Source organism: Salvelinus fontinalis, chromosome 12 (genome assembly GCF_029448725.1).
Source record: "Salvelinus fontinalis isolate EN_2023a chromosome 12, ASM2944872v1, whole genome shotgun sequence".
Lineage (NCBI taxonomy): Eukaryota > Metazoa > Chordata > Actinopteri > Salmoniformes > Salmonidae > Salvelinus > Salvelinus fontinalis.
Genome location: NC_074676.1, coordinates 37,637,478 through 37,662,546, shown reverse-complemented (window position 1 = coordinate 37,662,546; position 25,069 = coordinate 37,637,478). Strand labels below are relative to the sequence as shown.

General features: G+C 42.3%; 1 protein-coding gene across 3 annotated transcripts in view; it reads right to left on the bottom strand.

The window, feature by feature from the left end:
- Positions 1–25,069, bottom strand: part of LOC129867322 (ankyrin repeat domain-containing protein 13C-A-like) — a 62,528-nt gene that overhangs the window by 15,195 nt on the left and 22,264 nt on the right. For all 3 annotated transcript variants that reach the window (XM_055940649.1, XM_055940648.1, XM_055940647.1), the window contains 5 exons: positions 8,273–8,358; positions 7,056–7,101; positions 3,176–3,242; positions 1,379–1,523; positions 1,064–1,195 (listed from right to left, as the gene is read on the bottom strand). In XM_055940649.1, the coding sequence (XP_055796624.1) occupies positions 1,064–1,195; positions 1,379–1,523; positions 3,176–3,242; positions 7,056–7,101; positions 8,273–8,358 (476 nt within the window). The remainder of the gene's footprint in view (positions 1–1,063; positions 1,196–1,378; positions 1,524–3,175; positions 3,243–7,055; positions 7,102–8,272; positions 8,359–25,069) is intronic.

Here is a 25,069-nt window from a genome sequence, read left to right as displayed (position 1 = left end):
AAGGACGCGCGCAGTTACGCCGCTGATGTGTCGGTCTTCACTTTTATCTTACTTCGGAGCGGCGATGCCTGTGAGAAGGACCCGATCACGTGACGGGCATTAGCTAATAAGAATTGAGGCATCTGAGAGAACCATGTGCGTGAGCACACGATTAGCAGCCGGGATAAGGGAATTATAATTATTATATTCAGCCCAAGAGCACAACGGCCACTGGCCACAAAAGGCATGGATTTTTTTAAAGGTGCGTTACGGCCACACAATAGGGACGCCGGCGGGTAATCTGAGGCATTATTAAGTGCTTGTCAAATTGTGAATGAGAGACTGATGAAGTGTGTGCAGCCTGCGGAAGAAACAAAGAAAATCGCATGCCGGTCATGCAACTTTTTTCAAATCATCAGCCCTAGAATGTATAAAACAATGATACCCAAAGTTTGTATCACAACTAAAGTTGCATGAATAACTCAAAATTAAGCATATAGGAGGACCTGTTTCTTTGTTAACAGCTCAACACAGAATAGCTGCATGTGCGCACTCCCTCAGAAATCGTTTGGAGAAAATATCCCTTCTATTTTATTCAGCTATGTTCAATTGTATTCTTCACACTATAAAAAAATGCCACGGAATTATAAGGAAATCTTTGTCTACTAAATGAACTAGTGTAGCCCACAGCCATATGGCATAGCCAGATCAAGACCTAACTTAAGGACAACTCAGAGTATGATATACTGTTCTTCTGAAATAGACTACATTTTCTTCATGTTTCTTTAGACCTGTCCAAAATAAATAATGCATTTATTGTGATGTGTAGGCTATATTAAATTGATTTATTAGACTTTTTAAAATGTAAATGTTCCAAAGGTCTACATCAGTGGCTTGTAGGTTATGCGTAGAAGCCAGGAGATGCTAAATATGTTTATGTTAATTAATGGTCAATTACAGTGAGACCGGCAGTTATTTGCTTGACAATCACCGACTGACAAAATATAATGACCGCCACTTCCCTAATTCTGAGAAAGATACATTTTAGAATTTGACAGAGAGAGACAGAGATGTATAAATCAACCGTTTTGTCCTCTCGGAACAGCCAGCCGGTCTGGGCTCTGGAGAAGGTGATGGACTTGGTGGAGAGAGTGGCAGAGTAAACATCGCTGCTCATAAGGATGTCCACCTCTTCCTCTGTTTCCATCTCTGACTCCTGGAACACAAGGAGCCACCACCACGTTGGTCTTCTGCACACACACACACACTTCACAAAAACAGGGCTCACAGAATTCAGAAGCTAGGTGCCCCGTTTTTAAAGGAGGAATAAAAAACTGTCAGGGTCATTAGCTAGAGAAGTGCAAAAACAACAACTTCAGCATCAAGTCGTGTGTTTCACCTCGTGGTGTATCCGTTGGTACACCTTCTGTTCATTGTCCAGCACCACAAAGGACTCCGAGGGGATGGCGTCACCATTGAAGATGAAGCTGAGGTCACCACGTTGGCACTTCATATCTGTGAAGTCTATGAGAGTGGTGTCCAGTCTATGATCATAGAGAAAGAAAGGTTGAATTTCAAACCACTTCATGGGTCAATATAATGTCAATAGCACCAGTATCAGCACATTAAAGCAGCACATATTGCCTCCAGTTCATACGTATGCTGGTTTCTAAAAGCTCAGACGAATTTTGCTTTAATGGTTGCCATGGGAGACAACCCATTTCTATGTTTTCCGAGAAAAGCTAGTTTCAAGAAGTAGTGGAGAAATGAGGTGTGACAACAAAGATAAGTAACTAAACAATTATATGTGCTGCACATAGACATGAAAGGGAGAGTGAGAGGTACGACAGAGCGGAGACTTTCAACCATTGGAATGTAAATTAAGTTATGCCTTGGCCCCCCTCTCCAACGGACATTTTGAAAGCCTGTTAGAGAACTTTCTTCACCACCCACTCACCACAACATGCACACACTTTCATGTGTCTGAGAATAATTATCCCTGAATCTCCAGCGTTGCATAGATTCAGAGCAGGGGAGAATTGGGGAGGAGGGGTGGCAATTTGTGAGGCAAGTAACCTAGCAATGCCTGAAAACCCTTTCATTTGTCTGTCTCTGTGTGCGTGTGCGTGTGTGTGTGTATCACGGTACGCCAGAGCTGCGTGTGGTAAAATTCAGGCCCTTTGAAGAACAACACAGTCTGAACCTGGCTTCTTGTCAATGAACACTGAGGCTTGTAAAGCTTAGCACCACAGCATACATTAACCAGCCTGCTAACAATTAAGCCAGATAACCTTACTGTATTCTGTATAGTCCAACTGGTGAATCGTGTTTTGCTACTGGATGGGGAATAATTGAATGTGACGACTTGGCGCTGGGCCAATTATAATGGAGTCTGTAGGGTTAGGGTAGGTGCTGGTTCTCTCTATCTAAGTGTAATTATTTGGAGAGGGATGACGAGGTAATAGATCTGCAAACAGATGCCGTGCTGCTCAGTCACAGCAGTGCAAGAACCGATTTCACACTCTAGTTAACCGTTCTTGTCATTAGCCACCGTGCTGGGGTTGGCTTTACAGAAGCCCATGAAGCTGGGAGAGGGTGTAGTGTTCAAGGCCAGGAATTTTTACTGAACTGAAAAGGGCTCTAAAAGCTTGAAAGGGCTTCAATAAAGGGTTTTATCAAGGCATATTGACCTTTATTATCGTGGGTTTTACCATATCTCATTGACTTTTTCAGTATAATACTAAAGCTGAGGTCATCACTCAGGAGAAGCACCAGTCTAATGTTGTTGGACAGAGGTGGCTCCTTGGGTTTGTCCATAGGGAAAAACTCAATTCCTGACTGTTTCTGCATTTAACGAAACTGCATCTCTGCCCTACCAAGACTACGACAAGATGGCTGAAGGAGAAACAGACTGGCACCCAACCAAAGCTAAAGATTGGTGAAGAACAGTGTATCGATTTTGAGCTGCGGAGGAGGAGAAGCAACATTGTGCATTGTGTGTGTGTGGACAAACTTTAAACAGGTTGTAACAGCTGAGACCAGTACAGTACTGGTCAATGAATCAGTGATCCATGATGGCACACCCGTCTCTTTATTACGTGTTGTAATCTGTTTGACATGCTTATTTGTTACAATGATCTTCAAGCAAATTGTTGCTTGTTACGACATCATAAAAACAAGGGATGACTTGACTCACCTGATGTTGATCCCCTGTTTGTAGATCTTACAGGCGTCAGAGGGCAGGATCCGGGAAAGCAAAGGCACTGCAACATGGGGAAATAGATGGTCCTAAGTTTAGAAACGCCTTAATAATGATCATCACCAACCACTTCAAAGTTCCTATATTCCCCCTTTCAGAGCCCATACCTGCACAGGCATATGCAGTTCTGCAGTTTAATATTTAACACTCTTTACAAGCCTCCACCAGACTGTCATTAAATAATGATTTCCAAAGTCCTACACCTTATCAAGATCTCAGTTACAGAACTATAAAAGAGATGCGGAAGGTATTATGTGACTGATTTAGGTTATGTGCAAATCGGATTTGAGACCACTTCTGACCCTTGGAGGGCACCACGCTATTGCCCATGTTCCAATAATTACGTTTGCATGCTGTACTATATTGCTTCATTATAAACTGGGTGGTACGAGCCTTAAATGCTGATTGGCTGAAAGCCGTGGTATATCAGACCGTATTTTTAAAAAATAAAGGAGATCCGCACACTAGGAGCTCAGATTCGAAAATATTTTATGTCCAACATTTCGACAAATTGTCGAGGTCCCCCCCTCTCCTAGGGAGGGTGACATGGCATCGAACATGTCACCGTCCCTAGGAGAGGGGGTGACCTCGACAATTTATTTAGAGGCTGCCCGGATCTTTAATTTAAAGACCCTTGCTCCCAACGTAGACCTTCATCTGAAGCCATTCTTGTGATTATTGTGATTTTGCTATTGTAAATGTTTGTAGGCTTATGTAGCCAAATTGTATCTATGATCGTACGCTATCCATTTATGTTTTTTGTATGCTATTTTAATATATGAGAATTAACCAATGATATCAGGCCACACCCTGCCATGATTACAGACACCTGTGTGTGTCTTTTGACACTATATAAACGAGTCATCTCGCAGTGTTTGTCATTATACCCTGATGAAGACAGCTTGTCTGTCGAAACGTTGGACATAAAATATTTTTGCATCAGCTTCTAGAGTGTGCGGCTCTCCTTTCTTTTTTTAAGTTTTCCACTCCGCTAGCCAGCACCTCGCCTACATAGTTGTGTGTTTCTTTCGCCTCTAGATTATATCAGACCGTATACCATGGGCATGACAAAACATTTATTTTTACGGCTAATTACGTTGGTAACCAGTTTATAATAGCAATAAGGCCCCTCGGGGGTTTATGGTATATTGCCAATATACCACGGCTAAGGGCTGTATCAAGGCACTCCGCATTCCGTCTTGCATAAGAACAGCCCTGGTATACTGGCCATATACCACACGCCCTCGGGCTATATTGCTTAATTCTAATGTATATATAAGTATGCCAGCATGGATATTGGAACAGAGCCTACAAATGCCATGCTTGCCAGCAGTGCACCTCTCTCTGAGAGGAAAACAATTCCCTTTGATCTGCACTAGTACAGACTGGACAACGTGTCTGTTTTATCCCCAGAATATTGAAAAGGACTGCTGGGGTCCTGGTGTCTCAATGTCTGAGGTGAAACGTTTAGAATGTTGCAGATAGAAATGGAATGAACAGAGCTGGCACAATTCTCTGTTAAATCTGTTCTGCACTATACAATTCCATCTGAATGTTCTGTGATGTTTCACCCTCCTGAACAGTGATAATTTAAAAGGCATCTTCCAATGCATTCTTTGCATTTGAGCCCTTGCCACACAGGTGCACTTTGCTCCATCCCCTGTCAAATTCTACCAACTCACACAATCAGGATCCCTTTCTTTACTGTTGTGAACAGTCACACAATCTTTACAAGCAGGTCAATATGTAACATGGACAGAGACATGTGAACACACTCGACTTACACTGGACATTCAGCCAAAGTCATTTGGGACATTTGTAACATTATTTTCTCTATAAATTATTCCAAGAAACGATAGGCATTACGTGAATAACGCATCTAAAAATAAGATTAATTGATTCTCTCTCTTGCGCTCGACCTCTGAATGCTCGGCTATGAAAAGCCAAATGGCATTTACTCCTAAGGTGCTGATCTTTTGCAACCTCTATAAATTATTGTTTGACCCTGCTGGTAATTTATGAACGTTTTAACATTTTGAAGAACGATATGGCATTAATGACAATGTTATAATCGCTACCCAGCACAGCCAGAAGGGGACTGGCCACCGCTTGGAGCCCGGTTCCTCTCTAGGTATCTAGACATTGTGTTTTTTTTGTTGTTGTTTTTTCACCTTTATTTAACCAGGTAGGCTAGTTGAGAACAAGTTCTCATTTGCAACTGCGACCTGGCCAAGATAAAGCATAGCAGTGTGAACAGACAACAACACAGAGTTACACATGGAGTAAACAATAAACAAGTCAATAACATGGTAGGAAAAAAAAGAGAATCTATATACAATGTGTGCAAAAGGCATGAGGTAGGCAATAAATCGAGTAATTACAATTTAGCAGATTAACACTGGAGTGATAAATCATCAGGTGATCATGTGCAAGAAGAGATACTGGTGTGCAAAAGAGCAGAAAAGTAAATAAATAAAAGCAGTATGGGGGGTGAGGTAGGTAAATTGGGTGGGTAGTTTACAGATGGACTATGTACAGCTGCAGCGATCGGTTAGCTGCTCGGATAGCAGATTTTTAAAGTTGTTGAGGGAGATAAAAGTCTCCAACTTCAGAGATTTTTGCAATTCGTTCCAGTCGCAGGCAGCAGAGAACTGGAAGGAAAGGCGTCCAAATGAGGTTTTGGCTTTAGGGATGATCAGTGAGATACACCTGCTGGAGCGCGTGCTACGGGTGGGTGTAGCCATCGTGACCAGTGAACTGAGATAAGGCGGCACTTTACCTAGCATAGCCTTGTAGATGACCTGGAGCCAGTGGGTCTGACGACGAACATGTAGCGAGGGCCAGCCGACTAGGGCATACAGGTCGCAGTGGTGGGTCGTATAAGGTGCTTTAGTAACAAAACTGATGGCACTGTGATAAACTGCATCCAGTTTGCTGAGTAGAGTATTGGAAGCTATTTTGTAGATGACATCGCCGAAGTCGAGGATCGGTAGGATAGTCAGTTTTACTAGGGTAAGTTTGGCGGCGTGAGTGAAGGAGGCTTTGTTGCGGAATAGAAAGCCGACTCTAGATTTGATTTTGGATTGGAGATGTTTGATATGAGTCTGGAAGGAGAGTTTGCAGTCTAGCCAGACACCTAGGTACTTATAGATGTCCACATATTCTAGGTCGGAACCGTCCAGGGTGGTGATGCTAGTCGGGCGTGCGGGTGCAGGCAGCGAACGGTTGAAAAGCATGCATTTGGTTTTACTAGCGTTTAAGAGCAGTTTTTCCTAGACATTGTGCTTCTACATCTGCATTGCTTGCTCTTTGGGGTTTTAGGCTGGATTTCTGTATAACCACTGTAAAAAGGGCTTTATAAAATACATTACATTACATTTGATTGATTGATTGATTGATTGATTGATTGATTGATTGATGTACAAGTTAATAGGCCTTAGTAATGCTGGTGGTGGGATGTTGTAATGATGTATTGCCACCACCAGGGGGAGTGTCTGTCTTTCTGTCAGGGTGGAGAGGGGCGAGCCACTCCCTCCAGAGGATTACCTCAGGCTTGTAAACAATCTCTCAGCATCCCTCTATTCCCAACCAGCTAGGCAGAGAGCACTCACTGACACCCACATAGCTGGACTCTCTTAGAGATAGCACCACATTAACACAAACACACTCTGTTTAACAATGTCAACCATGCTAGTATTTCAACTTTAATCTAAGTAGATGCACTCTGTCGTTAAAAAGAAACTGGTTAGTTGTAGTGAGTAGGCCTGGTTGTGGGTAATTTGATCATGTACTTGTGTGGAATGCAAAGCAAACTCACCCCAGCTTTGAAAGTCCCAGTGAAGCTCCAAGTAAAAGTCTCCCAGCTGGAAAGAAACAGAATATCAATTTCATTATCAATCAAAATACACCAGAGTAACAGAGGAAGAGTAGACCTGACAGACATTACCATATCAAAGATAGCCTAGTTGAGCCTCATTTTCTTCAATGAGTTTAGAATCCAATATGTAGTTAAAATGCTCTGAAATGACACAGCTGGCCCACCTAATCTCACAGTACTGACCAGAAATAAAACTTCCCGTGATGTAATATTAATAATAACGCATCACATCTCTGAGAAATATAATCCCCTGGAGTTAAGAGAGAATCTCTCTCTGATATCACAGGAATGATAATATCATCTCATCTAACACGGGAGAGAACTGCTCTTTCATCCCTTTCCTCCATCGCTCTCTCCTTCTCTTCATCACTCAGGTTCATCCTCTTGGGGAGTCACAACTGACCTGGTAGTGGCTCATGCCCAGGGCACCAGATGTTTATGCCCACAGAGTTCCCTCGACAACATCATGCCAGCCACAGTGCTGCAAGGCTCCCCAAAGCCCAGACTATCAACTGTGTGTGTGCGTGTGCAAGTGTGTGTGTGGAGTGGATAATCTGCCTCCCCCTGTGTCGTTAGAATGTTTATGAGAATGTCACCTTTCATTCAGGTTGACCCATGCAGGTTTTCCCATGTTGCTGTCTGCATAATCCCTGAGCGTAGGTGGCTAGGGAGAGGGCATATTTACTGCATGTAGAGGGTTGTTCTCTGGGGGTGCTTTGTTGTGATGACAGTAGTTAGTGTGTGACTGAGTGACTGATAGCGCCTGGGTCTGTGTGTGTGTCCAGCGGAGTGGCATTTCTGACTAGGAGGAGCAAGTACAGAGCCTGCACCGCAGCACAATAAATCATGCTTCATTTGAGAAAAGGAGAAAGATGGGAAGGGTAGAGGAAGGGAGCAGAGGATACAGGCTAAAGACAAGATGGGGATACAAGATATACAGAGGTAGGATCTTAATTTAATTTAAGACAGTTTGCTACATCAGGGAAATAATCCTGCAGCAACAGGAAATCTAAATTATTATGTAGACATTTTTGTAGGGGTAGTTAAGTGGAAATTGCAGACTTCAGAAGCCTTTTTACACCTCAAATAAACTACAAGGGATCAGGGATATTAAATAACAACAGGGGAAAGAGAGAGAGAGAGACTCAGTGCCGTACCTCTTTGAGGGCGTTCAGTAACTTTGGCCTCTTGTCCGCCACACTTTCTCTGGATTGCTGTTTCAGCTTCCTTAACAGCGCTGTGACTGACAGAGAGAAAAACAGAGAGAGCGAGGGGTGAGACCACAACTACATACGGCAATAACAATCATCATTATTGGAATCTCTAGGTATCTCTAGGTATCTCTTCAAGAGGAAGTATCCCATCAACTGCATTGCACATTGCTAAATAGAGGATCACATTTCACCATGCAAACTGAATTGAACTTGACCCCAATCTATACTGTATGCTTTTAAAAGCTTAGTTGCGATGACTGAATCATTTGGTGTCTGGGTAGCTAAGCATCACATCATTCAAATCTTGATCACACAGTACAGCATTGTACAGTATTAAAGCACATGACACTGTCAATGAATTTCAATGATGGGAGAAACACACCTACTGACTGCTAATTCTAGTCCCTGATATACACTATATTGACTTCCCAGAGAGAAACGGCATAACAGGACTTTACAACCCCCATCAATTACACTGCCGGTAGGGATCACATCTATTCCAGGAAGTTCAAAGAGGGAAATGAGATGAACAATAAGTGAACCATTAATGAGATACCTCTGTTAGCTCTTTAATGACCCGAGGGAGGACAAACAGAACAGAGACTTTTAACCATGACAACCCAGTTTAACAAGCTTTCAGCCTAATTCCTCTCGTTTTCATTCAAATAAGACCGAGCTGAAACAGCCACACCCGACTAACATTTATCTGTGGTTCAAAGAGAGAGGTGGGAACAACTAATTGCAGTTATAGGAGGCGTCAGGGGATTAAATTACAATGTGAGCAATCCACGTATAATATGCTTTTAGAAGAAAACACAGTTTTTATGAAATCAAAACCACAAACCCCCAATAAAAGGAATGGAATCATGACTGTCGCAGACAAACCATATAGTGTTTAATTTGGACATTTCAAATGCAGGGGCTGAAGTAGACCTAATCTGTCCATTCAATCACACAGGTTGTTTTCCGAACAAACACACACACAAATCCCACAATAATAAGCTAACTGTAAGCCTACACATATATGCTTTATTCTGTGCATCCCAGGAAAATAACCTCTCAATGTGAACAAAACGAAGGAGCTGATCGTGGACTTCAGAAAACAACAGAGGAGCACCCCCCTATCCACATCGACTGGGCCGCAGTGGGGGAGATGAAAAACGTCAAGTTCCTCGTTGTACACATCACTGACAATCTGAAATGGTCCACCCACACGGAGTGAGGTGAAGAAGGCGCAAAACAGTGCCTCTTCAACTTCAGGAGGCTGAAGAAATTCGGCTTGGCTCCTAAGACCCTAACAAACTTCTACAGATGCACCCTGGAGAGCATCCTGTCGGGCTGTATCACCACCTGGTACGACAACTGCACTGTCCGCAACCACAGTGCTCTGCAGAGAATGGAACGATCTGCCTAGCCTCCAGGTTATCTACAGCACCTGAGTCACGGCCTGGTCACCCCGTTACCATCCAGAACACGAGGTCAGTACAGGTGCATCAAAGCTGGGACTGAGAGACTGAAAAACAGCTTATATCTCAAGGCCATCAGACTGTTAAATAGTCACCACAAGCCGGCCTTCACCCAGTACCCTGCCCGGAACTTTAGTCGCTGACACTTGCCGGCTACCACCCGGTTTCTCAAACCTGCACCTTAGAGGTTGCTGCCCTATGTACATAGTCATGGAACACTGGTCACTTTAATAATGTTTACATATGGTTTTACCCACTTCATATGTATATACTGTATTTTAGTCAAGGCTATCCTATTCAACTATTGCTGTACATTTACTATTCTATCCACGTATTCTTCAGATAGAATTGATAGTATATCAATATACTGTACATAATGTCCACACATCCTATCATATACAGTACCAGTCAAAAGTTTGGACACACTTACTCATTCCAGGGTTTTTCTTTATTTTTACTATTTTCTACATTGTAGAATAATATTGAAGACATAACAATTACGAAATAACACATATGGAATCATGTAGTAACCAAAAAAGTGTTAAACAAAACCCCAAAAGATGTTATATTTGAGATTCTTCAAAGTAGCCACCCTTGATGACAGCTTTGCACACTCTTGGCATTCTGTCAACGAGCTTCATGAGGTAGTCACTTGGAATGTGTTTCAATTAACAGGTGTGCCTTGTTAAAAGTTAATTTGTAGAATTTCTTTCCTTCTTACTTTGAAGAATCTCAAATAAATGTTGATTTGTTTAACACTTTTCTGGTTACTACATGATTCCATGTGTTATTTCATAGTTTTGATGTCTTAACTATTATTCTACAATGTAGAAAATTGTACAAATAAAGTAAAACCCTTGAGTGAGTATATGTGTACAAACTTTTGACTGGTATTGTGTGTGTAAATACCCCTTGACTTTTTCACATTTTGTTACGTTTTGTTACGTTTACATAAGGATTCAGACCCTTTCCTCCTTGAGTCGCCTTGAGTCTTCTTCGGGATGACGCTACAAGCTTGGCACACTTGTATTTGGGTAGTTTTTCCCCATTCTTCTCTGCAGATCCTCTTAAGCTTTATCAGGTTGGATGAGGAACGTTGCCGTACAGCTATTTTCAGGTGAAAAACACCCCCACAGCATGATGCTTCCACCACCATGCTTCACAGTAGGAATGATCCAAGGTTTCCTCTAGACGTGACACTTGGCATTCAGGCCAAAGACTACAAATGGGCTGTCAAGTGCCTTTTACTGAGGAGTGGCTTCTGTCTGGTCACTCTACCATAAAGGCCTGATTGGTGGAGTGTTGTAGAGATGTTTGTCCTTCTGGAAGGTTCTCCCATCTCCATAGAGGAACTCTAGAGCTCTGTCAGTGACCATCGGGTTCTTGGTCACCTCCCTGACCAAGGCCCTTCTCCCCCGATTTCTCAGTTTGGCCGGGTGGCCAGCTCTAGGAAGTCTTGATAGTTTAAAACTTCTTCCATTTAAGAATGATGGAGTCCACTGTGTTCTTGGGGACCTTCAATGCTGCAGAAATGTTTTGGTACCCTTCCCCCGATCTGTGCCTCAACACAATCCTGTCTCGGAGCTCTACGAACAATTTCTTCAACCTCATGGCTTGGTTTTTGCTCTGACATGCACTGTCAACTGTTGGACCTTATATAGACAGGTGTGTGTGCCTTTCCATAACATGTCCAATCAATTGAATTTACCACAGGTGGACTCCAATCAAGTTGTAGAAACATCTCAAGGATGATCAATGGAAACAGAATGCACCGGAGCCCAATTTCGAGTCTCATGGCAAAGTGACTGAATACTTGCAAAGTGACTGAATGCTGCTAATGAAACTAGGCCACAGGGGCCAAGCTCTGTGGCCAAACACACACACGCGCTGGGCTATGTTTTGGGGGCCAGGCATCTCTCTGTTTTTCTCAGGCCTGGTTGCCTAATGAGAGGCGACAGGCTCCGGATGGGCGAGCCTCCTGATCCTCACCGCCCCTCGGTGGGAGAGAACAGAGAGGGGAGAGGAGGGAGGAATAACTCACCATCTGCCCACAGACCACCCAGCACAAATGGGCCGAGCTGACACGGACCTCAACACTGGACCACCTCTCTATAATTAGGCCTAGGCTTATTCACCCTCATACAGACCAAATCATGGCTATAGAAGCAATAGAAATAGAGCCATTTCCTGTCTGAAAGGGGTCTGGAATGTTAATAATAAATCATAATAGATAATGTATTATTAATGCTAAAGAATCCACCACATAACCAAGACCTGAAATAATATTGTTTATCCAACACGCCTCCACCAGTGAAAAATTAACTACACCTGTCAGCCAGCTTTCGAGTAGCAGGGAGAGGACAGTAAATATTGACACAGTGTAAGCACTAGGCAGCACTAGGCTTCACTGCAGGCAAAAGACCTATTCATTATTGGCGGCACAACAGAACAGGCTAAGCTAGCAGTCAGTCATAGACAGAGCAGGGCAGGGTGCTCCAGTTTTCCAGTTCTCCTGCCACATCAGAGGCTATGGGACAAATCACTTCCATCTCCATTGGGCTTTGATGGCAGAATTCCCCAGCCATTCTCATCAAAGCACCCAGCAGGGCGCTGGACAGTAAAAGCCCCATATGATAAGCCACCATAGCGCCAAACCCAGGGGACCAGAGCCTGCTTTTGAACTATTTCATAGGCTGCTGCATTGTGATTGATATGAGCACTTAGGGCTAGATGTCAGCCATCTTAATGAGAGTAATAAACTAATGACTTTCATGTGATTACAATGAGAGAGAAATAAAAAGCATGATTGTTTTTTACATGATTGTAAAAGATGGGGAGGGCAGTCACTACAAAGGATATGTAATTCAATATTCCATCATGTGAAGTGAGATCAACAGAACAGAAACAGTAGAATTGCTAGCTAGTATCCATTTCCTAGGCTTTTGTGTCTCCTGGTGGATGGTGGACAACTGTCCATCCATCTATCTCACGCAGATCTAGAAAGAGACACCTATTAACACCATTAGGCAGAATGTTTTCATTTAGTTAGCATATTGTGACTTGTAGACCTTACCGTGAAATGCTTACTTACAAGCCCTTAACTCTTCTTAAACTGCACTGTTGGTTAAGAAAATATTTACCAAATAAACTAAAGTAAAAAATTATAAAAAGTAAACAAAATAACAATAACGAGGCTATATACAGGGGGTCCAGGTAATTTGTACATGTAGGTAGGGGTGAAGTGACTATGCATAGATAATAAACAGCGAGTAGCAGCTGTGCACAAAACAAATGGAGAGGAGGTGGGGGGTCTTGTTCAGCAGTCTTGTGGCTTGGGGGTAGATGCTGTTAAGGAGCCTTTGTCCTATACTTGGTGCTCCAGTACCGCTTTTTATTTCACCTTTATTTTTTTTATTTCACCTTTATTTAACCAGGTAGGCTAGTTGAGAACAAGTTCTCATTTGCAACTGCGACCTGGCCAAGATAAAGCATAGCAATTCGACACATACAACAACATAGTTACACATGGAATAAACAAAACATACAGTCAATAATACAGTAGAACAAAAGAAAACAAAAAGTCTATATCCAGTGAGTGCAAATGAGGTAAGATAAGGGAGGTAAGGCAATAAATAGGCCATGGTGGCGAAGTAATTACAATATAGCAATTAAACACTGGAATGGTAGATGTGCAGAAGATGAATGTGCAAGTAGAGATACTGGGGTGCAAAGGAGCAGGATAAATAAATAATTACAGTATGGGGATGAGGTAGATAGATGGGCTGTTTACAGATGCGTTATGTACAGGTGCAGTGAACTGTGAGCTGCCCTGACAGCTGGTGCTTAAAGCTAGTGAGGGAGATATGAGATATGCTTGCAGAGAAAACAGTCTATGACTAAGGTGAAAAACATTTGGAATCTTCCTGAAATTGAGGAAAACTTCACTCCAAATAAGACCAAGAAGAAGATGGTGATGGAGAAGATAAAAGGCCTATCTTCACATCATGAGACAGCAGCTAAAATGTAGGTCTTCCTTTAGGTCCTCAAATAGGCTACTTTTTGACTGCTCTGCACTGTACTGCCAAAGGTAAGGAAAGGTCCTTCTGCTCTTTTGTACTGCCGCAAGCTAGGGTGTAGTTCACTTCTCATCCAAACAGGAAGTTGCTTCAGGCTCAAGTGTGACAACACCTCAGACCCCTATATGGAAAAGTTGTTCCCTGCCTTATAAAAACTAGAGGAAAGAAACAGTGATAGGCTTTTAGTGAGCACACAAATTCGACACACAGTTGTGTGAAAAAAAAGCATGTGGACTGTGGACAAGTATAAAAGGGAGAAAACACATAACTATGTTCCTGCTGTACAATTTACTAATTTGCTAAATCTGCTACCTGCCATCTGTGGTGAACAAAGCGTTGACCAACTTTTGGTTGTGAAACAACCGGCTAACTTGTGAAACAACCGGCTAACTTGTGAAACAACCGGCTCACTTGTGAAACAACCGGCTCACTTGTGAAACAACCGGCTCACTTGTGAAACAACCGGCTCACTTGTGAAACAACCGGCTCACTTGTGAAACAACCGGCTCACTTCTGTTTTGGATATACAGTGCTTTCAGAAAGTATTCACACTCCTTGACTTTTACACATTTTGTTGTGTTACAGCCTGGATTTGGAATGGTTTAAATTGAGATTTTGTGTCACTGGCCTATACACAATAGCCTATAATGTCAAAGTGGAATTCTGTTTTTAGAAATGTTTACAAATTAGCGGCCCAATTTTCACTGGGGACATGACCCCACCACATTCTGAAATTGCATTTTTGTCCCCCCCAGTTTCAACATTGTACTGTGATACATTAAGGGTGGTCAGGTAGGCTGTTTGGCGGTCTCATCCGGCTGGATTTAGGACCACGCGGACACCACAGAACGTGCAGACAGGCTGTGTGAAGGCAAAGCTTCTGAAACGCTGGCTTATGGGAGAGAAGAACAGAGGCAGGTGCTGTCTGTGTGTGTTGGGCATTTTCTCTGAGTTGTAAAAGCAAGCAGTGCAAAAATTGGCTACTCTTTATTTGACTGATGCAAGGTAACTGCTATTTGACTTATTAACAGGAAGTAGCTAATGTTTCATCCCCTCTCGACTGAAGTTCTGTCTGAATTGAATGATTTTGCTACAGTAGCTACCACAAACAGTTCAGCGATAGCCTCTAGCTATCTCAGTATCTGTCAGGTAGCAGTATCTTACAGCTGTTGTGTGTATGGAAATATTTTGTAGCCTTTGTTTTGTCCTGTTTCAACAGAAGTAAATTAACTTGGCTAGTTTTCACCAGTTGATGTAGCTACCATTAGAGCTAGCCAAAAGTTGGCTAACGTTAGCTAGCTTACTAACTTAAGCCTCAATCACATTAGACCTAAATCAACTGATGAAACCAGTGGCCATACGAATGAAGACAAATATTTATGTTTTTTGACAGCTTAATGTGAGTTTTTTATTACAGTCAATATAGCAAAGTAACATTATTAATCTGTCAGTTTCCCTAGCTAATTCCCTACTTTTCACACCGACACGGCTTAAACAGCTCTACAGGCTTCAATGTCATGGTGCACAGTCAGTACACAACACAATGCTCATCATGTCTTAGCAGCATCAGATGGTGACAGGAGTCCCAGCAGGGTCAGACGGCCAGGGAAGACTAGTGAATTTTTCAGTATATTATAACAATCAGTGAATTGATACAAAGTTCCATCTTGAGTTAATGGTAGGCCTACAGTAGCTACATGACTGCAGCTTAAAGCTACAGTCTGGGATCTGGGAATAATGGTAACTTCAATTATTGAACCATTATATTATCCAAGAATAGAATCAATGTATAAATGTACACCAAGGTAATTCTTTGTCATGCTTTATAGCAGGATCAGATGTTGACAGGGGTCTCAGCAGGGTCAGGCAACCAGGGAAGACCAGTCTGTGGCATCACCAAGGTGAACTTTTGCAGATGCAACACTTTATTCACTCTGTGCAGCAAACACTGGACAAGCCAGAAGCTTCAAAGATTGAAACTATTTTAAGGAAGTCTGACAAACCTCCAAAGTTTAGTTCCACATTGTATCAAGGGTTGAGAGGCTTTTCCTGATGATACAAAACATGTACAACAAAAATGTAAGGAAGACCTGGGAGACACTATTGATGATGATGAATAGATACATACAGTGCATTCGAAAAGTATTCAGACCCCTTCCCTTTTTCCACAATTTTTTACGTTACAGCCTTATTCTAAAATGGATTCAATATTTCCCCCCCCCCCCCCCTCAATCTACATACAATACCCCACAATGAAAAAGCAAAAACAGGTTTTTAGAACGTTTTGCAAATTTCAAATCACTCATTCCTCTGCTGGAGGTGTAAAACACAAGAGGACTTATTTGCATATGTTATGCTCTTGTGAAGGCTGGCTGAATTCTGGCAAAGAGTATGTTCTTTTAACTCAGCAGGTCTACAGATTCTCCCTTCTCCTTGTTTACTTGGAAATGTTGATACTTACCAGATAAAATTGTGTAGCCTAGCATTTATAGCAGCTAAGAAATGCATTGCCATTAATTGGATGGTTGGTTATCCTCACACAATGTCACAATGGATGGCAGAAATGTCAAGTTATGTATCACTAGATTTGATTTCTACCAAGATTAAGGGTATACTTTGCAACTTTCACAAGGTATGGATGCCTTCTATGGAATACTGTCCGACAAAAATAGTCTGTATTGAAAACATGCCCACGTCAGGGGAGCTACCTATTTAGGCAATCCCTAGCTGCTGGGCTGCTCAGTCCTGGCCCTGGGGGTCTGCCGTACTGTTGGTTGTCACTCTGGCCCTGGCCTAACACCTGAAACCAATAATGAATGTTTCACTAAGATCCTAAAGCTGAGTGGGATGTGTTGGGGTGCTGCAGGGTGGTGAACGCCTAGGGGAAGGATGGGGCGATCCAGCTATATTGTGTGCAAGTAAAAAGAGCTCTACAGTACTTTTAGGCATATATGAATTACAGTGCCCTCTTTACATTTTTGAGACAGTGAAGCATTTTTTCTTTTCAAAGTTTGAAATCAAACAATGACTATGAAGTTAAAGTACAGGCAGTCAGCTTTAATTTGAGATTATTTTCATCCATATCGGGTGAACCGTTTAGAAATTACAGCAATTTCTGTACATAGCCCCCCCCAATTTAGGGAGGAAGGAAGTCTGTACAGAATAGGGTTGTTTGAGGCAATTCCAACACATCACTGAGTGCCACGCATGGTGGTGGATGCATCATGTTATGACATTGAATGTTTCTGAAAATCTATGGCTTGAAAATCTATGGCAAGACTTGAAAATGGCTGTTTAGCAATGACCAACTTAAGAGAGCTTGAAGACTTTGAAAAATAATAAATGTGCAAATATTGTACAATCCAGGTGTGCAAAGTGCTTAGAGAGAGACTTACCCAGAAAGACTCAGCTGTAATCGCTGCTGAAGGTGATACTAACATGTATTGACTCAGGGGTGTGAATACTTATATAAATTCAATATTTCTGTATTGAATTTTCAATAAATTAGCAAAAATGTCACTGTCATTATGAAGTATTGTGTGTAGATGGGTGAGAATTGTTTTTATTTAATCCATTTTGAATTCAGGTTGTAACACAACAAAATGTGGAATAAGTCAAGGGGTATGAATACTTTGATGGCACTGTAAGTGTCACGACTTCCGCCGAAGTCGGTCCCTCTCCTTGTTCGGGCAACGTTTGGCGGTCGACGTCACCGGCCTTCTAGCCATCACCGATTCACTTTTCATTTTCCATTTGTTTTGTCTTACACACCTGGTTTCAAGTCCCCAATTACTTGTTCATTATTTAACCCTCTGTTCCCCCATGTCTGTTTGTGAGTAATTGTTTGTATGTAGTACGGTCCGTTAATGTGGGCTCTCTTTATTGTATCGCATTTGTATATTTTGAGTAAAGTACATTTATTTACTCATATCTGCTGTCCTGCGCCTGACTCCTCTACACCAACTACACACAGACCGTATTACAGTAAGTCTTTGCCTGACTCAAACTTTATTATTTTGCTGCTCTATCCCCAGATAGTAACTTTGGTTCCTTGGAAGTTGTGGGAACTTACATTTTTGGATTCCCATCAGTTCTGGGAAAGAATCCATATGTTTTTTGACCGGTAAAAAGGAAAAAATTGTAAATGTTCTGAGAAAATGTAGCCTAGTCTGTAAACGTACATTTTTAGATTGCAGGGAGGTTTTGAGAATGTTTTACTATGGTTCTCTGAAAGTTTTCCTATGAGCTTTTATTAACGTTCTGAGAATGGAAATTACAGGTTAAGGTAATTAAATAACGTTCTGAGAACATGTTTCAATTAGACTTAATAACACCGGCCCTCCCGAGTGGCTCATTAGTCTAAGGCACTGCATCGGAGTGTTAGCTGTGCCACTAGAGATTCTGGGTTCAGGCTCTGTCGCAGCCGGCCACAACCGGGAGACCCATGGGGCGGCGCACAATTGGCCCAGCGTTGTCCGGGTTAGGTCGGCAGGGATGTCCTTGTCCCATCGCGTACTAGTGACTCCTGTGGTGGGCCCGGCGCAGTGCACGCTGACACGGTCGCCAGGTGCATGGTGTTTCCTTGGTTCGGCTGGCATCAGGGTTAAGTGGGCATTGTGTCAAGAAGCAGTGCGGCTTGGTTGGGTTGTGTTTCGGGGGATGCACGGCTCTCGACCTTTGCCTCTCCCGAGTCCGTACGGGAATTGCAGCGATGAGACAAGATTGTAACTACAAAAATTTGAGCCCACGAAATTGAGGAGAAAAGAGGAAAACGTTTAAAAAAATAAAAGACTTAATAACACTTAGAATCAGTTAACTGTTTTGAACTCCAAGCACAGATAGGACACTTGAAAACAAACATTTATTTTTTATTGTGAGATTCAAACCTACAAACTTCTGCTCTCAATCCATGGAATTAGTCTACAGTGCCACAAGGATGGAGCTAGCTAAGCTTTTAATTTTTGTCTATTCAAACAGACCCCATTTCAAAGGAAACTAGCACTCATTAAGATCAGGTGTGGCCAATTAGTGGGCGCAGCCAACACACCTGAACACACTTAACAAGATAGAGAGTAGAGTTTTGTTGATGCCGAGAAAGGAATGTATATGTTTTAAAATAACATTCTTAGAATGTTCTTTGAACATTAGTGTTTTCTTGTGGTTTTTATGGTAAGTTTTCTTAATGTGAACATGACTTTAAATAGAACCATGAGGAAACATGCAGAAAACATTTTGCTGAAGTACTGAAATTCTCACCTAAAACATGATTCTCAGAACGTTATGTGCTAGCTGGGTCGTTCACTACATATTTTAGTCTGAGACTGCCATCATTGAAGTCGTTTGTGTTGACGTCAAAATGAGGGGTGTTGTACAAAAAGTAAATCAGAGATTGGATCATCTCTAACCAATCAGAGTAGCAAAGCCAATGACACATTTTTTTGGGGGGGGGGGGGGGGGGGGGGGGGGGGGGGGGACTCTTGCCCAACCCAATTGGTTTCTGGTACCAATCAGAATGGTTAGAATGTTTTTCCATTCCAGAAATCGTTGTGGTACTAAGATAAAGACTCATTGCGGAAGAAAAAATGAACATATGTGGGAGTGACGTAGCGTTTGCCGGGAGAAAGGAGTTTGAGTAAGTCTACCATCTGGCTAAAAACAAATAGATTCAGTACTGGTCTTGTCTTTTTATAAAGGCACTTTGAATACGGGATTTAAGAATCTCTAAAAAGACCAGATCACTACTTCCTGGAAAAGTGTGATATCAGCAACTTTCAGTGGCCTCATTCACTCAGATGTTTCCATCCTCACACAGACAGCTCCCACTTCCCTACCAGACCAAGAGAAGTGCTGACCTGCTAATGTATCTGAAACACTGTGCATTGAATTGCTTTTCTAGGTTAGCCATGTTAGCTAGCTTTTACATGTTTATGACACTGAATATGGAAAACTGTTCAGTGCTACTCTCCTGTCTTACTGACAGCCAGGTTATATGACAGGGCCAGGACTATACACCTACTGTCGTCATTTACAAGATTTGCAGGAACGGAGTCAACAGCTAAGAATAAAAGTGATTCATTTAAGTGAGGGTGGCGTGGCAGTGTGATAACAGAGACCCATGATGCCTTGGAACTACACAGTTAGTGAGTCAGAAAGTAGGTGCGTGCATCAACCAACACAGGTCGAAGTGTAGCCGAACATCTTATAATTTAAAAAATAAAAAATAATTTGAAATAATGAGTGCCTCTCTCCTTTAAAACAGTTACCAAGTCACACAGACCAAATGGATGGTGGGTATCCATAGCCCCTGGAGTTCAAATTTAATTTGTCACATATAGTGCCTTGCAAAAGTATTCACCCCCCTTGCCGTTTTTCCTATTTTGTTGCATTGAAACCTGTCATTCAAATGGATTTAATTTGGATGTCATGTAATGGACATACACAAAATAGTCCAAATTGGTGAGGTGAAATGAAAAAAATTACTTGTTTCAAAAAATAAAAATAAATTAAAAACTGAAAAGTGGTGCGTGCATATGTATTCATCCCTTTGCTATTAAGCCCCAAAATAAGATCTGGTGCAACCAATTACCTTCAGTCACATAATGAATTAAATAATGTCCACCTGTGTGCTATCTAAGTGTCACATGATCTGTCACATGTTCTCAGTATATATATATATATATATATATATATATATATATATATATATATATATATATATATATATATATACACTGCTCAAAAAAATAAAGGGAACACTTAAACAACACAATGTAACTCCAAGTCAATCACACTTCTGTGAAATCAAACTGTCCACTTAGGAAGCAACACTGATTGACAATAAATTTCACATGCTGTTGTGCAAATGGAATAGACAAAAGGTGGAAATTATAGGCAATTAGCAAGACACCCCCAATAAAGGAGTGGTTCTGCAGGTGGTGACCACAGACCCCTTCTCAGTTCCTATGCTTCCTGGCTGATGTTTTGGTCACTTTTGAATGCTGGCGGTGCTTTCACTCTAGTGGTAGCATGAGACGGAGTCTACAACCCACACAAGTGGCTCAGGTAGTGCAGCTCATCCAGGATGGCACATCAATGCGAGCTGTGGCAAGAAGGTTTGCTGTGTCTGTCAGCGTAGTGTCCAGAGCATGGAGGCGCTACCAGGAGACAGGCCAGTACATCAGGAGACGTGGAGGAGGCCGTAGGAGGGCAACAACCCAGCAGCAGGACCGCTGCCGCTACCTCCGCCTTTGTGCAAAATGACCTCCAGCAGGCCACAAATGTGCATGTGTCAGCATATGGTCTCACAAGGGGTCTGAGGATCTCATCTCGGTACCTAATGGCAGTCAGGCTACCTCTGGCGAGCACATGGAGGGCTGTGCGGCCCCACAAAGAAATGCCACCCCACACCATGACTGACCCACCGCCAAACCGGTCATGCTGGAGGATGTTGCAGGCAGCAGAACGTTCTCCACGGCGTCTCCAGACTCTGTCACGTCTGTCACATGTGCTCATGTGCTCAGTGTGAACCTGCTTTCATCTGTGAAGAGCACAGGGTGCCAGTGGCGAATTTGCCAATCTTGGTGTTCTCTTGCAAATGCCAAACGTCCTGCACAGTGTTGGGCTGTAAGCATAACCCCCACCTGTGGACGTCGGGCCCTCATACCACCCTCATGGAGTCTGTTTCTGACCGTTTGAGCAGACACATGCACATTTGTGGCCTGCTGGAGGCAGGAGATGGATGGTGCTAAATACAGGGAAATTCTTGAGGGAAACCTATTTCAGTCTTCCAGAGATTTGAGACTGGGACGGAGGTTCACCTTCCAGCAGGACAATTCAATTTTTTCTTTCACATTTATTTAACCAGGTAGGCCAGTTGAGAACAAGTTCTCATTTACAACTGCGACCTGGCCAAGACCCTGGCAATGACCCTAAGCATACTGCTAAAGCAACACTTGAGTGGTTTAAGGGGAAACATTTCAATGTCTTGGAATGGCCTAGTCAAATCCCAGACCTCAATCCAATTGAGAATCTGTGGTATGACTTAAAGATTGCTGTACACCAGCAGGAACCAATCCAACTTGAAGGAGCTGGAGCAGTTTTGCCTTGAAGAATGGGCAAAAATCCCAGTGGCTAGATGTGCCAAGCTTATAGAGACATATCCCAAGAGACTTGCAGCTGTAATTGCTGCAAAAGGTGGCTCTACAAAGTATTGACTTTGGGGGGGGGGGGGGGGTGAATAGTTATGTATACTCAAGTTTTCAGTTTTTTTGTGTTATTTCTTGTTTGTTTCACAAAAAATATGTTGCATATTCTAAGTGGTAGACATGTTGTGCAATTAAAATGATACAACCCCCCCCAAACAATCGATTTAATTCCAGGTTGTAAGGCAAGAAAATAGAAAAAATGCCAAGAGAGGTGAATACTTTCGCAAGGCACTGTACATGTGTTTAGTAGATGTCCTGACTCCAATTAGCTTTGGGAGAAGTCATTAGCCTAGGGGTTCAAATACTTTTCCCAACCTACACTGTGAATGTTTAAATTTTGTATTCAATATAGACAAGGAAAATACAATAATATGTGTGTTATTAGTTTAAGCACATTATGTTTGTCTATTGTTATGACTTTGATGAAGATCAGATCAAATTTGATTACCAATTTATGCAGAAATCCAGGTAATTCCAAAGGGTTCACATACTTTTTCTTCCCACTGTATCTAACAAGTAATATCTAACAATTTCACAACAATACACACAAATCTAAAGGAATGGAATTAAGAATATATAAATATTTGGGCGAGCAGTGTCAGAGCGGCATAGACTAAGAATAGGATAGAATGATGCAAAAAATATAAACATTATTAAAGTGGACAGTGATATCAGGTCTATGTATATAGGGCAGCAGTCTCTAATGTGCTAAGGATGGCAATTTAACAGTCTGATGGCCTTGAGATAAAAACTGAAACAGCTTCTTGGTCCCAGCTTTGATGCACCTGTACTGACCTTGCCTTCTGGATGATAGCCGGGTGAGCAGGCAGTGGCTCGGGTGGTTGTTGTCCTTGATGATCTTTTTGGCATTCCTGTAACATCAGGTGCTGTATGTGTCCTGGAGAGCAGGTAGTTTGCCCCCGGTGATGTGTTTGGCAGACCGCTGGATGCTCTCAATTGTGCATCTGTAAAAGTTTGTAAGGGTTTAATGTGTCAAGCCAAATTTCTTCGGCGTCCTGAAGTTTAAGAGGCACTGTTGCGCCTTCAGCAACGCTGTCTGTGTGGGTGGACCATTTCAGTTTGTCAGTGATGTGTAAGCCGAGGAACTTGAAGCTTTTCACCTTCTCCACTGCGGTCACGTCGGTGTGGATGGGGGGGGGTGGGGGGGTGCTCCCTCTGCTGTTTCCTGAATTCCACGATCATCTCCTTTGTTTTGTTGACGTTGGGTGAGAGTTTATTTTCCTGGCACCACACTCCCAGGGCCCTCACCTCCTCCCTATAGGCTGCCTTGTAATTGTTGGTAATCAGGCCTACTATTGTTGTGTCGTCTGCACACTTGATGATTGAGTTGGAGGCGTGCGTGGCCACGCAGTCATGGGTGAATATGAAGTACAGGAGGGGGCTGAGCATGCATCCTTGTGGGGCCCCATTGTTGAGGATCAGTGAAGTAAGGGTGTTGTTTCCCATCTGAGTTCACAACAATCGAATGTTCTGCTTTTTCATATGAAACGGAAAGAGAGCCTGTGACGCGACTTCCGCTTTTGGACATTAAAAATTCTTATGGCTAGGGGGCAGCATTTTCACGTTTGGATGAAAAGCGTGCCCAGAGTAAACGGCCTGCTACTCAGTCCCAGTTGCTAATGTATGCATATTATTAGTAGATTAGGATAGAAAACACTCTGAAGTTTCTAAAATTGTTTGAATGATGCCTGTGAGTATAACAGAAAATCTGAGGTTAGTCATTTTTCAACTCATTCCCTATTGAAGATACAGTGGGATATGGGTCATGTTGCACTTCCTAAGGCTTCCACTAGATGTCAACAGTCTTTAGGACCTTGTCTGATGCTTCTACTGTGAAGTAGGGCCGAATGAGAGGGGAATGAGTCAGAGGTCTGGCAGAATGCTTTGAGCTTGTGACGCTTGTTCACATGAGAGCGCGCTCTGTTCCATTTGCTTTTCTGAAGACAAAGGAATTCTCCGGTTGGAACATTATTGAAGATTTATGTTAAAAACATCCTAAAGATTGATTCTATACTTCGTTTGACATGTTTCTACGACCTGTAATATAACTTTTTGGACTTTCGTCCGTACTTTCCGCTGGACTTGCACGCGCATCGTGAGTTTGGATTTGTTTACCAAACGCGCTAACAAAAGGAGGTATTTGGACATAAATGATGAAATTTATGGAACAAATCAAACATTTATTGTGGAACTGGGATTCCTGGGAGTGCATTCTGGCGAAGATCATCAAAGGTAAGTGAATATTTATAATGCTATTTCTGACTTATGTTGACTCCAACATGGCGGATATCTTCTTGGGTTGCGTTGGTCTCTGAGCGCCGTACTCAGATTATTGCATGGTTTGCTTTTTCCGTAAAGTTATTTTGAAATCTGACACAGCGGTTGCATTAAGGAGAAGCATATCTTTAAATCTGTGAATAACACTTGTATCTTTTATCAATGTTTATTATGAGTATTTCTGTGATTTGATGTGGCTCTGTGCAAATTCACAGGATGTTTTGGAGGCAAAGCCAAATGTAAACTGAGGTTTTTGGATATAAATATGAACTTGATCGAACAAAACATACATGTATTGTGTAACATGTTGTCCCGGGAGTGTCATCTGATCAAGAATATCAAAGGTTATTGATTAATTTTATCAATATTTCAGCTTTTTGTGACTCCTCTCTTTGGTTGGAAAATCACTGTATGCTTTCTGTGACTAGTTGCTGACCTAACATAAATGATATGTTCTGCTTTCGCCGAAAAGCTTTTTTTGAAATCGGACACTGTGGTTGGATTAACGAGAATTTTATCGTTAAAATGGTGTCTAATACTTGTATGTTTGAGAAAATTGAATTATGAGATTTCTGTTGATTGAATTTGGCACCCTGCAATTTCATTGGCTGTTGGCGAGGGATTCCCGCTAGTGGAACCCCAGTCCTAGACAGGTTAACAAGGCGACACACCACATTTCCTGGATTGGTTGAACAG